Source organism: Pleuronectes platessa, chromosome 8 (assembly GCF_947347685.1).
Source record: "Pleuronectes platessa chromosome 8, fPlePla1.1, whole genome shotgun sequence".
Classification (NCBI taxonomy): Eukaryota; Metazoa; Chordata; class Actinopteri; order Pleuronectiformes; family Pleuronectidae; genus Pleuronectes; species Pleuronectes platessa.
Window position 1 is genome coordinate 1,668,716 of NC_070633.1, and position 16,390 is coordinate 1,685,105.

The following is a 16,390-nucleotide window of genomic DNA, read 5'->3' on the forward strand; positions in this document are numbered from 1 at the left end:
TTACTTTGTTCAGGTTTTATTGACAAATATAACTGGGTGTCATCCGCATAGCAGTGGAGATTTACAGAGTGTGTCCTGATAATGTTTCCTAGTGGAAGCATATATAATGAGAATAAAATTGGGCCGAGCACAGAGCCCTGTGGAACACCATGGTTAACTTTGGTGCGCACAGATGACTCATCATTAATTTGCACAAATTGGGAGCGATCAGAAAAGTACGATTTAAACCAGTTAAGGGCGGTTCCATTAATGTTAATTAACTGTTTGAGTCTTTGTAATAATAATAATAGTGATGAGTGCTGGTTTTTTATTGTTTATAATGTAAAATGAATACAGTTCAGAGGGGGAGTGAGGTGGAAGCTTCGACATGAGAGTCAGATGAGCAGACCGTTCATGTGCGTCCTGATCCTGCAGCGATGTTATAATTATTCAGCGGAGTCCACATCGCAATGCATCTAAGAGAAATGTTCACAGCTCTAGTTCTGACCGCTATGCACCGCCTCAGTTATTACAGCCCTGGCTTCATTCATTTAAAACATCGTAACTCCGGAGGTGTATCTTTTGTGTCTTCCACCTCTGACGCCTTGGATTTCTGCTGTTCTGAAATTGAAGTTGTGTGTTACCTTTTGGGGCCATCTCTTATCTCTCTGTTCAGCACACCGCTCTTTTCATGGAAAACAGATGTCCCCATATGGAGATGCTAATTTCAGAGAGCTAATTTCAGTCTGACCAACCTGCATGCCAAAGTGTCCTTGGGCAAGATGCTGAACCCTGAATGGCCCCCCATAAAATATCAAAGTGCTGTGAATAGATGCACTGTATGAATGTGTGTGTGAATGGGTGATGTAAAACTATACTGTAAAGTGCTTTAAGTGGTCATCAAGACTAGAAAAGCGCTATATAAATACAAAACCATTTATAATTTACAATACAACACATACAGTGACCACACGGAGCAGTTGGCAGCTATGGAAAGCGCCCGGGGAGCAGATGTTAGGGGAGTAAGGTGCCTTGCTCAGGGGCACTTAGACAATGGGATAGGGAGAGTCCAACTGCATCTTGGACTTGAACAGATCCAGGTATGGTCCATCCTCCGGTCCAGGTATGTTTTCCAGTCCGTGGCCTCGAGCCGGAGACCATCCAGTCTGATGTCCCTCTTTTCTAACCACTAGTCCACCACCACTCCAAAATGAATTGATTCTGATACACAAACATATGCATTGTGGTGAGAATAAAATCATCTAGGTGTGCACATGTCATAAATCTGGAGACGATTTTGCGAACGCACTTATTTCCTGCGAAGAGTAAGAACATTTCTGCACACATGTAAGTAAATTAGGCCAAACTTGAGGAAGAGACACATACACACAAAATCCTAGAGGAAATGCTGGAATAACAAACTAATACAATGCTCAAAGGGGCGGCGTATAGCTTACCTGAAAGAGCTGCCGCCTCATCCAGGCTATACCCCACCCGTAACAGCCTGGATTCGATTCGACCTGTAGCCCTGTGCTGCATATTTTCCTCCACTCTCTGTCTGGCTCCCTTCAAAGTTTGCTCTTCGTATTCTCCAAAAATAAAAAGGCAAAAAGAACACATACATTTTTTGTTTATCTTTTAAGCTCATCTAAATCATAACTTTCCATCCTGTTTACTGAGCTTGTAACATACTGTATACCCTGGGCCAAATATTTAATATTTATTCAAGTGCAATTTTTGTTAACAGAGACAGTTTTAGTTGTTTTGGATGTGTGCGGTTTATTTACTTTGGATATTTATAATTCTAATTCAAATATCAGACTGAATTTTCTTTAGAATTAAGTAAATAATTATTTTAAATGGTGTACTTACATGATTAAGCTATAATATTCTAATTATATAAGTTGTTTAAAGTGGAAATGAAACACTTTAAATTTTTAGCATAATTTAAAAGAGAGATTTTTGCTCTAAAAAAATTTATCAGCATTCCAAAAAGAATATTTCTATTTTCTGATTAGGGTTGCAAAATTCCGGGAATATTCAAAGCTGGAAACTTTCCATGGGAATATACGGGAATTAACGGGAATTAACGGGAATAAACTGGAAATTGTGTGGGTAATTTATACTAACTGTATTTACCTTGTCATATACAGACATAAATATAAACATTTTGTTTTGTCATAGGCTGATTTGAGCCCTGAGGCAAATTTGGGCACCTGACTATATGCTTCTGCATCTTTGTGTCATTCTTAACATAGGTCTTTGCACAAATGTACACAGCCTTTCCTTCTACATTGGCTGGGGTGACATGTCTCCACACATGAGAGAGTGCACGTGGCATTGTTCTGTAGAATGAGATGAGAAAAAAGCTTGTAAAAAAACACTAAAGCAATGCCAGAGATAAAAATAGTTGGCCAATTGGAATCGTCTTTCAAAATATTTTACAATTGATAGATAAATGAATAGAAATAGGCAGGCCTCAATAGCCCTGCTGTAGTGTGCAGGCTGCTGGGAATTATTTGTGCATATGATGGAGAAATGCACAGTGGAGGGTTGAAATTCAAAGTGCAGCGTGTGCTGCATCCCATACATCTTTAAAATAGAGTTTTGAATGATGTTTTCAGTGCTCAGCGTTTAATTTGTGTAATTTTTTCAAAATTTCCAAAATTCCCGAGCTGAATATTCCCATGGAAAGTTTCCGGAAAGTTTCCGAAAATTTACCGGAAATTGTCTGCCCCTTTTCAACCCTAATATGATATCACCAGATATGACGACGTGCGGTTGGTTGTCCTGCATTAGCGAACTACTGACAGCACAAATAATCACATTAATTGAAACCATGGAGCTCCTAACAAAAAATCTACTCAAGGGGGGTCATTTTTGCACTGCCCCTGGATGCAGTAATGAGTCTTACAAAGTAAAAATTAAGGGAAGATTGTCCACTTTCATGTTTTACAACTCAAGTGCCAAGTGGTTATTCATCGTTGGTTAGCAGCAACGAAACGGTAGAATCCTCCCGTTAGCCGCAATGCTGGGGTGTGTAGTGAGCACATACAAGAAGACTATGTGGAGGAGAGGGTTTTTGAGGCAGATTTACTGGTGGTTCCTTGGACCAACAAGCTGAAGTCTGAGGCTGCTCCCTCTGTGTTTGACTATTTGTCTTATGTGGTCGGGTGTACAAACCGTCCGACGCTTTGCGCTAGCGAAGAGGTAGCTTCACGCCGTACAGAAAAAGCACAGAATCGCACATGCCTGGCAGAGCAGAGACAGGTCCTTACCTACAGTTAACAAGCTTTCTAATTGTCCACCTAGTCTTATACTCCGATTCACTGCTTGAAGGTGCACTACACTCATATCTTACATTCCAGTGTCACTGCATTCAAAACCTCACCTAGTATAAAGGTTTTGGAATCAAAATTATACTTAAAGTGGAGGAATTGTATCTGTTGGGCAGTAGTTGTATGACAGAGAGGGACATTTGTGTTGAGGAGCTGAAAAATATAGAGAGGGTCAGTCTGGGTACTGAAATAGATGAGTGTCAACAGGAAAGGAATGTAACTAATACACAATAGAGGAATAAAGGCACAATGACTAACAGACAACATATTTATTTACACAAGTCCTTCATCATGATCATGCTTATGGCAGACCAGTTGAGGAATTCACACCATCATCACACCATCTGAAGAATGGGAGGGGTCCGAGGAGGCCAGTTCAATGGAGGCGGGCTGAAATGCTGCGTATGATGATGAAATCAAATGATTGGCATTAAAAGCATCAGTGATGAAGCAAATCTCTCTCGGGACAAACAAAGCATTGTGTCCATACAGGAACTGTTAAAGCTTTTCTGTATTTCCCACTGGGAAGGTTGTGGCAAATATCAAGTTCAGCCACCAAACCTGAGGAAAAGAGGATTTGGACTACAGATTAAGACTGAATGCATTGATGGCCATGATTACACTTGGAACTCTCAGCCTTTGTTCAGAGGTATGATGGAGTACAATGTTTTGATTCCTGTAGCTAGTTTCACCATTGGCAACGAGTGCAGTCCATTTTTTTTAGATTTGGGACACCATCAGTCTGGAAACTCTGTCTAAGAGGGAATAGTTTAACATTCTGAGGGTTTATGTCATCCCTGATGTTAACAAGGTGTGGGCCACACACATTGAAACTGTGCTAGCTGCAGTGAATGATGAACCGCTGGTTGTGTGTGGAGATTGCAGATATGACAGCCCTGGCCACAATGCAACATTTGGAACTTACTCTCGTCTGGATATCAAGTAAAACTTGGTTGTCGTGACTCATGCATGAGACTGTCAAAGTCACAGAAGTGAAGAACAGCTTTTGGCTGGAGGTTAAAGGTATGGAGAGATGTCTCAAAGCTTGCAGAGTATGATGTGTCGATATCTGGGATAACCACTGACTGTTACCTCTCTGTGCAGAAGGTCTTGCAACAGAAACACACAAAAAAGCGTGAATATAAATTATGGCACATTGTCAAGTCTGTGAAGAAGAGGCTACTAAAGAACCACCATGATGAGCTGTATGAATGGATGAACATGATAACAAACCATCTTTTGTATTGTGTGAGCACCTGTGGAGGAAGCGTGGCCAGGCTTAAGGAGGAGTGGACCTCCATCCTCGATCACATCACCAAAGAACACAACTGAACATGTGGTAAGACAATGACAAGTTGTGAACATTCTCCATACAACCGTGAAGAAGAGAGCCTGGGACCCTGGCTCCGGCTAGCTTCCACTGCCTTTGAACACCTCCAAAAATCTGTTCTTAACATGCTGCTACAAAAACTGGGAAAAAACTACAGCAGACATTCATACAGAGCATCTCGAGAGTCTTCACACCACAAAATGCGCCACCAAAAGGAAGAAGTTCCTATGGGAGTGTTTTGATGCTCGCCTATGTGTAGCTGCATTGGACCATAACTGCAATCTGGAGAGAGAGACCGCAACAACCAAGGAGGGTCACAAACAACACAAACACCAGTACTCCAAAGGCGCTCAACAGTTGTGGTCACACATCAAATAGTGGAAAAGGACTATACCTTTCCGAAAGAACATTGTGTCTGGAGCATTGGATCAAGTCTGTGTCCATCCGTGCAGCTCTGAGACAGCTGCAAACAGAGAGAACCATCACACTGGCCTAGCACAAGGGTGTTCAGTGGCAAGACATCTGAGCAGTTTTGCACCTTCACTGCCATACGAAAACCTGTAAAATTACAAAAACATAGCATATGAAATTACTTTCAAGGTGTTCAAACTGAACACAGCAGACAGTAATTACTTACATCTTTTTTCAATCTTTTCTTAGTCAGATCAGTTTGAATAATCTTGCAATATAATTTAACTTCAATGAGGGCAATCTTTACTTGGCCCTCGTGTTGTGTTTGTTAATTAAGTTTGTTAAGTTCCTGGTAATTTTTGATGAGATTTTCAAACCTGTGCAATGTCTTTATTTTAGCTCGGACTGAATTTGCAATGTGTTATGTTTCAAATCAAAATGTGTTTCAGTAAGGTTCACTATTTTATTTTAGGCCTTCAGATGAACAGTTAATTAAATGTAACAAAAAGCATAACATACATTCCATTCTAATGCCTCTTGCCTGAGTTTCTGCTTTTTACTAGCCTGAGGTTGTCATACTCATAATTGTAGTCAGAATATGAGTCTGATACCGCTCCATTGGGCTGTGATTATGGGGGTTGTTTCAACCGAACCAGGGAAAAAAAATGCCTCTTCGCTCAATTGGATAGACCTGCAACCAAACAGAGCACAAGTATGTGACATATGTTAAGCAACGCGGGACGCTGACGCGCCGGGCAGCGCTAATAATATCACCCATTGATCCAGTAGTATAAAAGCATATACATTCTTGTTGCTCCAACATTAAGCAACAGCGTCCCAACATTTGTCTTTTTTGGTGTTGTCTTTATACAACATGTTCCGAGGATCATACAACTCACTGTACTTCTCCACTTCAATTATTAATTGAATGTCATCCATGTTGAAGAACTTCTCCGCTATTTACTCCGTTAAATGTCGAGTGTCGAGGGTAAATTACGTATTCTCCACTCAAGCCTATGTGGAGAATACGTAGCCCCCCCTCTTTCTCTTTTTTATCTTTATCACTGTTTGTTTGGCTGTAGTGGATAGGCAGAGGGGGACATTTAATAATGTCATTGGTAAAATTGGTAAAATTAAAACTCCAGGACAACAGAAGGTGAATTCAAAGTATGGAATGCATATTTGATCATTTATACGCGATACGCTGGTGTCAAGCGCAAAAAATAGACTACGCCGAAACGATCGCTGCAGGACGCTAGGCAGCCTTGGCGCAGCGTGGAGCTTCAGCCTCCAGTGTGACCCGCACAAAGGTTTAACACGGTAGTGGATGGGAGCCCGCTGTTATTTAAGGCTTTGCGCTGCGCTTACGCGTCACTTTGGCGTCGCTTTGGTGTCGCTTTGGCGTCGCTTTGGCGTCGCTTTGGCTTCACTTCAGCGTCCGGTATGAACCTGGGCGTAAAGAGGAATGCACGTATGAACAAGTTGTCCATTTAGGATTACAACTCCACAACACATCAAACAAATCGTATCGCATTTGTCGGCCCTGTAAGAACTTAATAACACAGTTCGAACGCGACATTCCCGTGTTTAAAAAATGGACAGACGACGAAGGAGACCAGGCTGAAGAAGCATGTTCATCTGAGGCATCAGAGAAAAGAGACCGGGGGCCCAAGCGCTCTTTGGTGACGTGGTTGATTACGTTACTGTTGATCATCTGTCCATCATCGTATAAAGCCCGCCCTGACAATTTGATTGGTCCGAAAAAATTCGGTTCGGGCATAGTTTCTCCCCAATGGAGCGATGCCAGACCGAACATCCCGACCTCAAATGTTGTGGGCGGGGCTAAGTTCGTCTGGCATCCAGGCTAGCTTTTTACATGAAGGGAATTGGGACAATAACAGTAACCCCTAAACAGACGCTGTTACACTGCTTATATTGCCTGTACCCACCTGCACTCTTGTGTCATTACGTCAACTCTCCCTCTTCACATACATACATGCATACATAAATACATACATGAGTAGATTCCTGCATAACGTTATCTGCATTGCGAGACATTAATAGAAGCTAGTTCACTTTATAGTCAGACTTAACATTACATTTTTAATTCATATTAGGCTAATTTGCGTGCTGAAATTAGATGTCACCGTAATACTCGAAGCCTTGGTATACAGAGGAAGGTACTGATGGAGGTCACAACGCAAGCTGGAATAGGGATCCTACTCCTCACCCCTAGATGTCCACTGGCCCACAGAGTAAACTGCTGTGATGGAAACCTGAAAATACAAGAGGCTGGAACACCCATTTTGTCTTGTCTTGTATATTTTAATAGAGGCTTTCTGCAGAAAGGATCAACACAGAGAGTCACAGGGATCTCAGAGTGTTGATGGAGATCAGGCAAATGCAAATTTCTTATATAGGAGAACTAAGCCTGTTTGTCTAAGCCAGTTCAGACTGGTTCTGTAGGCGTAGTTTGAGACAGGAATTAAGACACTGGAAACTGATTTGCGTACATTTCAAGATAAAGCAGACGGAAATTAAGTCCTTGGACAGTCAATAAGTAATAGAAAGCTCATAAAGGTATTAAAAAGGTCATCAGGTTTCAGGTCACAAACACTTCAGGTCATAATAGTCTCGGACAGGTGTACAAAAAGATACTTTTCAAATACAAAATAGTTTTCCACCACTCTTAGATATTTTAGATATTAGTATTTAACCTAAACAGACTGAACAAAAGTAGCAATTCTGTGATAACACGAGTCAAACAATAATGCACCATACAATTAAAAAGGTATTTTAACTTGCAGAAGATTTTTGTTTAACTAAGTCTATAACTACTAACACCAGTCAAAGGAGGTGTGGTTCAAACAAGAGATTTCACTGGTATTATAGTGTTTTATTAGCCTCGGTACGAGACCCAGCTGTCTTGTCTGCTTTACTTCTACTACTACTTCCACTCTGATGACATCGCTAGCTTGTTAACATGAGGGCCTACAAGCATTATTTCTAAATGTAAAACAAATGGTATGATCGCCTTAATTAGTGTCATACTTACTGACATAGCCTCCACAACGTTTAGTTCAAAGCACATATTAGGGAAGCATTACATTAAGGATTTTTTTTGCTGGCGTTAAATGGTTGTATTAGCACAGGTCCTCTGCCGATTTCTCTCATTAGCTTCAACATGTAGGATAAAAATGCATTGTACTGCAAATCAACCTTTTCCTGGACTTCCTAGATTGCATTCACCTTTTGTCCTCACGCAGACCCCTTTGTTTGGCCAATTTAACTGTTGTTTTAGAATTACCTGGCAGGGCTCCAGAGTGCGACCATTTTAGTCCCACAGTGCGAATTCTCTCATCGTGTGCCGTGACCTTTGCTGGCAGAGCAGCTCCTCTCAGGGAAGCGTTTCAGCGCCAGGCAGCGGCAAATCAAACAAGTGAGGAATCAGAAATGATTATCAAATTTAACACTGCTTACAATTAGAGGGGTCAAGTAACAAAGTGCAAATACTTTGTTACCTTACTTAAGTAGAAATGTTGGGTATCTATACTTATTATATACTTATTATACGTATTTATTTTTCAGTACTTTTACTTAAATAAAAAGCTTGAGTTGATACTTCAACTTCTACAGAAGTATTTTTAAACCCTAGTATCTATACTTCTACTTGAGTAATGAATGGGAATACTTTTGACACCTCTGCTTACAATATAGCACTAAATTCAAATCATTGATAATCCTCATGAAAAACAACAGGTAGAAATCTTCCCCTCGAACCCGCCTTTGATGAAGATCACCTTCAAGCCTGTGTGGGTTTCCCTGCTCATCTGCCTGCTATCACCTGTGGTGGGAATTTCTACACAGAGCTGTGTTCCTGCTCTGTTTAACTCACCTGATCCCAGTCCTGACTCATTCAGCCTCAGTCTTTTGTCCGAGTCTAAATCTCTGGGGATTACTGATATTGAACTGAACTTCCGGATCAACTGCCTGCCCCTGTGCTGTGTATTGTGCATCTGGGTTCTACACACAGCTGGGGTTTTTGGGGGAAATATATTAAAAAGTTGCCAATTTTTTTAATTTTTCCATCAAGTTACATTTAACAATATATATAGGACTTTTCTAGTGTTGATGAGAACTCAAAGCGCATTACAGTATAGTAAAACCTATCAAATTACAAAAACATAGCATATGAAATGACTTTCAAGGTGTTCAAACTGAACACAGCAGACAGTAATTACTTACATCTTTTTGCATTACAGTACAGGTCTTTACAATTTGCATTCCCCCATTCACATACATTCATACAGTGCATCTATGGGCAGAACTTTTTTTCTATTAGGGGCCATTCTGGGCTCATCTTCTTGCCCATGGACACATTAGACTGGAAACGACCTGCAAACCTTTTCGTTGGAGGATGACCGCTATCCCATCAGCCACAGCCGACCCACTACAAATAACAAAGTGACACTAATCTTAACCCACCAACAATAAAACCTCCCTCACTGGATCATTTTGATAATTTAATTATTTTTTTATTATATCAGACATTCATGGTTGTCCTGGATGCTGATCTCTGTAATGGCAACAACATAGTATTACTTCCTCTTTTGCCATTTCCCTACAAAGTAAAAAGCACAAAGCTCATTTTGTTGCTGCAATACTTTATACCTAGCGGAATTACAGAGCTTAATTTTGAAGATTGTGTGGATTTCCTAACAAACCTCTGAAATAGCATGAGATCATGCCGTTTATGCCAGTTGTTAATTATTATAATAATGATAATAGTTCTGATGACAATTACTTTTTTTACTTTCATATTAATTAGATATAGATAATAAAAGCTCTTTTCAAACAAGTACTATGTTGCGGTAATGAGAATACATTTTATTGTGAAAAAGGATTTGAGAAGAACATTTGTTCTCCAATGGTAAGAAGATGTTTGGTTTCTTTATTCTGTCAACTGCTGCACCAGCTGCGGCAGGGAGTGAGCCCGCATCTGGCTACACAGCAGTAAAGAGATCTTTAACCTGAAATTTCTTTGTCCTGTGTACTCTGTGCAGAGACAACCCACCCTCTAACCTCTATTTGTAAAGATTTCTCCTTGTTGTGTTTTGCAGAATCTTTGAGTTCCGTAAGATTATTGGAGACAGAGAGAAGTGCAAGTCTCTTGTGCCTGAGGACTATCCAGTTTACATTAGCAAGGTTTTTCATCTTTTATCTTTTTATTTCTCACCAATACACAGTAACTGCTATTTGTATTCTCACAGTTGCTGTATGTTTGTTTGTGTTCTGGTGTCCAGACAGAGGAGCACTCCGACTTTCATATCCATGATGGGTTCTTCATCTCTCCTCTGGAGCATTGGGTTCCGGGAATTCTGCCACCAGAGGCTCTCAAAGCCAGGTAGACAAAATACCTAATATGTTTCTACTCAGGTCATCCTGAGAAAAGATGTTTGTGGCACTAGACCAGTGGTTGCCAACCCGTAGATCGCGATCTATCGGTCGATTTCTCAAAGTCTTCACTCTTGATCCCCCAACACTCTGGACTCACTGGCTTTCGTCGCACCGCAGATCAGCTGTGTGTTGGTTGTCTGTTTTTCACATGCGCTGTGTGTCTGCTAATAGCAGTGGAGTTGCAGGTTTATCTCCTGAATTTCCTTCAAGAACAAGTTGGTTTATGTACTAAAGTAAATGTCAGGAATCTACAGTATAAAGATGCGCATTTTTCGGTCTGTCGATAACAATCAAAACCTCGTTGGAACAAATGAGTGGACTCAGAAGGTGAAACACTGAAGTGCTTTTACTTTAAAATGGGTTCGGAGTGTGTTGTAAATACATTTGTGTCATAGACAAATAAACATTGTGGTTCACAGAAAATGATCCCTCACCTGAGTTTTTATGTTTTTCTGATGCATTTATGTCACAAACAAATGGTTGCAACACTTTCTGAATGCATTTTCAAAATAAAAGCACTCCACCATTTTTGGAATCCACTCCCTTGTTTAACCCTTGTGTTGTTCCTGCTTCCCCCCGGCTTTTGTCCGTGCTTCCCGCGGCTGTTGACCCCCTCACATAGCCTACCACATATTAGCACGCACAAGCAGGGCAATAGACAAGTGAGCAGCCCTTGCAAATGTATTAGTTACACCCGCGGCACACAGTGTGAGTTTTACAATCCTTTTTCCTGGGGCATATCTGACACCTCTACCTCTTACTCGCCCCGAGCGGGGCTGCTGCAGCGGTGACTAGGGCCGGAGGCTCGAGTTGAGCGTTGTCGTCGTCAAGAGCTCTCCGTGCGGTGGCGGCTTTCACAGACTTCACAACTGTTGTGCAATAGTAGTAGTAGATTTGACGTTGGCTAATTATTAATAATCATGAGAACTGATTATTAAAATAGAAATTATCCATTAATAATGGTTAAATAATCAATGAAAACAATAAAATTATCAATTAAGAATAATACAATCTGTAATCATTGCTTATTGTCGCGGGGCACCACCCTGATTACAGGGACCAACAAGTCAATCTTTAAATATCAGTCTCAAGTGATATAAGTTAAATTAATAATCTCAATATTTAATATTAATGATTATATAATAAACAATGAGGGGTTTTAAGTTCGAGCACAGGCTATAGTAATCCAGCTGTATTCACATACACATGTACAAATAATCACAGAAATACAAATACTTTAATTACAAAAGTATTTATTAAAAAGGGGAAATAAGGGGCGCCCTTAGCTCAGTTGGTAGGGCGTCCCCCCCATGGGCCTCGGCCAGCAGCGGACCCGGGTTCGATTCCAGCCCGCGGTCGTTCTCTGCATGTCACTCCCCTCTCTGCCCCATTTCAACTCTGTCTCTACACTATCAATAAAGCATAAAAATGCCAAAAAAAATCTTTAAAAAAAAAAAAAAAAAAAAGGGGAAATAAAGTTAATGTTATTTCAATGATTCTTCATTTAACAAACTCCAATATTTCAAAGATGGCAACAGCAGCAGAAGCACTTATCACAATGGTCACACATGTAATACTGAGTATCTACTGGTGTGTGTGTGTGGTCGTGTGTGTCTGCCTGTCTGTGTCTCTATGTGTGTGTGTGGGTGTGTGTGTCTAAAGAGAAAGGGGAGTGGCTATGGCGTAATGACGAGATCACATGGTGACGTAGTCTGGCCAGGATCAAGATGTTACGTTCACGTACTTTCAAGATGGAGGTTTATGACCCCGGTGACGACATGAGGTCGAAGACAAGATGGCAGTCAGTCGCCTGTTACAAAAGGAACTTTAGATAAAGAGATTTCTTATCTCCTGGTTCTGGCGCCGAATGGCGGCGAGATGTATTACGGCTCTTTAAATCTAGAATTTTCTATGTGGGTGTAGGTCGGGACGTGTGTAAAAACAGGTTTAGGAGAAAAGAGAGAGAGAGGGAGAGATAGAGAGAGATCAGGAAAGCTCTCAAAACATCGTCAGAGACAAACTTCCGGCGAAGCGGGCAGTCCAGTTACGTGAGATTTATCTTTTAACAGATGTAAATCTCCGCACAATATCTCTGACGGTAACACGTAAAAAAGGAAGTGCCGGCTTGTTACGCGCGCTTCTCAGAACATAGTAGACAAAGGAACCGGATGTGACATCTCCAGTTCGCCGCGCGTTACACGGCTAAAAACAGATCAGCGATCTACAAACAAACCCACTCAAATAACATGACACGCTAAGTATTTAAACTAGTCTCTGCCCAGACAATAAAGCCTCTTACTGTGACCTTCGCGGTGTTGCTTGCGCGTGGCGCGCGGATTTTCCGGAAGTCCAGTGAATCTCGTTGTTAAACCTCAGGATGCGTGCACGAACGGCGAGTTCCTGGAAAACAGATGAGTGAAGTCCTGGCCTCTTAAGCGGGCTCCGGTGGGTCTCGGAGCCCGCTTAGCGCTGGGCCGAATAGAACGAACTTCTCTTGCTCTTGGAACGGAATTCGGCCTCGTCTCTTCTGCAGGGATGATCAGCTGTGGCGCAGTTGTGGGGATCGTGAAAAAGAAAGTCTGTGATCTCGGCCTGCGAGTGGACTTCCTGTGACGATCTCTTTCAAGTTAAAATAACAAAAAGTCCTATCAAAGTAAGACGTCGACTGATTAAAGAAATAAAGCAAAATGAAAATAAAACAAACGTTTGTAATTGCTCCCGAAAAATACCTCCGGATCAACTAACTGGAAAGGTCAGCTCTATCCTCAGGGAATTGGGAATGGGCAGCGATTATTGATGAGCAGCCCCTCTTATTAACCTGTGGAGGCCCAGCCTCCTTAAGGTGTGGTCATGGGATGATGCTGGCTTTTAGCCAATTGAGTGTCAGAGGTCAGATCAGAGTGGGAACGGCCAGGAGCAGAGCAGGGGTTTCTGGGGGAACTCCAGGGATTAAGTTACCACCAGAAGAGATACAATCTCCATGCTTGATCTTAGATGGAAACTTTAGAGCTGGTTTCATCTTGGCTCACAGGCCTTACTTTTACGACCCATTGTGTGGATCCCACCACATGGTCAGTTCAGCAGGGACTCTTGCCCAACACAACCGAGGTGGGCGCTTCCGTGCAGGGTATGCGCTCCCTTCGTGTGATGAACGGAGTCACGAGATCCTTTCCCAGCTGCTCGAGGAACAGCCTCCGCTTGTTCCCCTTGCCCGGCCTCCAGTCGGGGTTGATCTCTCCCCACATCATGAAGGAGTTGTAGGAAGATAAGTTGAGTATGTTGTGGAAGATGACCAGGGGCCAGCACACGGTCATCCTCCTGCAGCTGTATGTTCCGATCACCTTGTCTAGGTTGTCCACACCTCATATGCTGTGGTTGTAGTCCAAGACCGGTTGCCCGTCCTCGCGGCCGCTGATGTTGGCCTCTGTGTGCCACATGCTCAGGAGCACCACGTTCTTGTTTTTCTTTGGGATGTAGGACACCAGAGTGGCGGTGGGCGTGAATTCGAACTTGGATGAGAACACCTCTCTTCCCTTGATAGTGAGCAGCCTGGCCGGGAGCTCGGGTTTGTTCTTCCAAACCGTGTCGACCACGGTGATCTTCCTCTTCAGGAGCTGCTGTGCGACTTTGTGGTCCCTCCGTGACATCGAGCACTACCCGCAACACCTGGTTCTGTTCTTGGCGTCCGACGCTCGCCATCCGGTGTAAACTTGCATCTTCCAAGCGTAGCTGGATTTTGCATCGCAGACCACCCACGAATTGATCCCGTATATGGCAGGCATGTACTATCAGAAAGGACACCGGCCTAGGGAGAAACAGAGGAGGAGAAGAGAAGAGATGAGAGGAGAAGTGAGTCAGGCAATGAAGGTGTGCACTGGTCCTGATAATATAACTTAATAATAATATATAAAAAAAGAATAACCTCTGAACGGAACCAGTTGCTCGTCCAAGGTCACTTCGGGACCCCGGGTTGTAGAGCCGTGGCAGCCGCACCACCCAGGCATGCTAGACCTCTCGCACAGCCGCCAATCTGTCCGTGGCACGTCTCGCGTGTCTCGTCTCGCTGCCGTCGAAGCTCAGCAGTCTGGAGAACGTGTGAAAGACTTTTAGGGGCATTGTGGCATGTAATATCGCCCGGCTGCTGAATCTGCAGAAGCATCACCCACTGGGTCGTAGACTTCTTCGTCGTCGTCGTGCCATCGTCGTCGTCTTCGTCGTCTTTGTGGTCGCCGTCGTTGTCTCCGTCCGTTAGTCGGTCTGCTTCTCCTTCCTTCTCTCGGTCTGCTTCTCCGTCCGTTTGTCGGTCTGCTTTTCCTTCCTTCTCACTGTCTGCTTCTCGGTCCGGTTTTCGGTCCTCTTCTCCGTCTGTTTCTCGGTCTTGCTCTTGCGAGTCCTCTTCGGGATCAGAGGAGTGTTGTTGAAAATAGCTCTTCGAGAACCTGTTCTCTGGTGAAACGCGCTTGATGAGATATCGTGTCATGGTCAGGGAGAATGGCACAGGTAGAAACACACCGCATTCTCTGTGGGTCTAATTGACCCCGCAGGGAAGCGAAGTGTAACCACCTGCTTGGGTGTTCCAGCACGGATTAAACCTTAGAACCCACACAGGGATACAGGAGCTCCAGCTGGGGGTTAAAAATGAATAAAACACACACAAACACACTCGCACACACACACACAAACTGAAAAAAGTTTATTAACATTTTTTGCAAATAATAATAAAGAACGGAATCATAACATGTACATTAGTATTCACAGCCTTTGCTGACAACTTTGTTGAAGCACCTTTTGCAGCAATTACAGCCTCCAGTCTTTTTGAGTATGATGCTACAAGCTTGGCACAACTACTTTTGGGCAGTTTCTCTTCCCATTCTTCTTTGCAGGACCTCTCAAGCTCCATCAGGTTGGATTGGGAGTGTCAGTGCACAGCCATTTTCAGATCTCTCCAGAGATGTTTAATAGTGTTCAAGTCTGGGCTCTGGTTGGGCCACTCAAGGACTTTCACGGAGTTATCCCGAAGCCAGTCCTTCGTTATCTTGGCTGTGAGGAGTTTCTTCCGTCTGGCCACTCTACCATACAGGCCTGATTGGTGGAGTGCTGCAGAGATGGTTGTCCCTCTGGAAGGTTCTCCGCTCTTCACAGTTTAAAGCTTGAGCTCTGTCAGAGTGACCATCAGGTTCTTGGTCACCTCCCTGACTGAGGCCCTTCTCCCCTGAACACTCAGTTTGGCCTGGCGGCCATCTCTAGGAAGAGTCGTGGTGGTTCCAAACTTCTTCCATTTATTGATGATGGAGGCCACTGTGCTCATTAGGACCTTCAATGCTGCAGAAATGGTCTGTACCCTTCCCCAGATCTGTGCCTCGATACAATCCTGTCTCGGAGGTCTTCAGACAATTCCTTGCACTTCATGGCTTGGTTTGTGCTCTGACATGCACTGTCCACTGTGGGCCTTAATAATAATAATAATAATAATAATACATTTTTTCATCCGAGAATCTCAGAGTGCCATATATAGACAAAGGCTGGAAATACTTATGTAACTTTTTAATAAATTTAAAAAATAAAAAGAACTCAAAAAATCCTTATGGGGTATTGTGTTTAGAATTTTGAGGATTTTTTTTACTTAATCCATTTTGGAATTAGGCTGTAACATAATAAAATGTTGAAAAAGTGAAGCGCTGTAAATACTTTCCGGATGCACTGTATTGTGCATTGCAAATATGAATTGAAGTTAATTTGAATACTGTGCATTGAATAGAAAAAATTGCATAACTGCCCTTCTTTGTGTATATTTATTTCTTGTCCGAAGATTTTTTATTTCTGTGACACCTGAGGTCTCGAGAGGGACCCTGGAACAGAGTCAAAACACAGAGCA

General features: G+C 42.6%; 1 protein-coding gene across 5 annotated transcripts in view; it reads left to right on the forward strand.

Moving 5' to 3' along the window:
- Positions 1-16,390, forward strand: part of abhd18 (abhydrolase domain containing 18) — a 67,494-nt gene that overhangs the window by 17,628 nt on the left and 33,476 nt on the right. For all 5 annotated transcript variants that reach the window (XM_053428492.1, XM_053428488.1, XM_053428491.1 and 2 more), the window contains 2 exons: positions 10,179-10,263; positions 10,362-10,462. In XM_053428492.1, the coding sequence (XP_053284467.1) occupies positions 10,179-10,263; positions 10,362-10,462 (186 nt within the window). The remainder of the gene's footprint in view (positions 1-10,178; positions 10,264-10,361; positions 10,463-16,390) is intronic.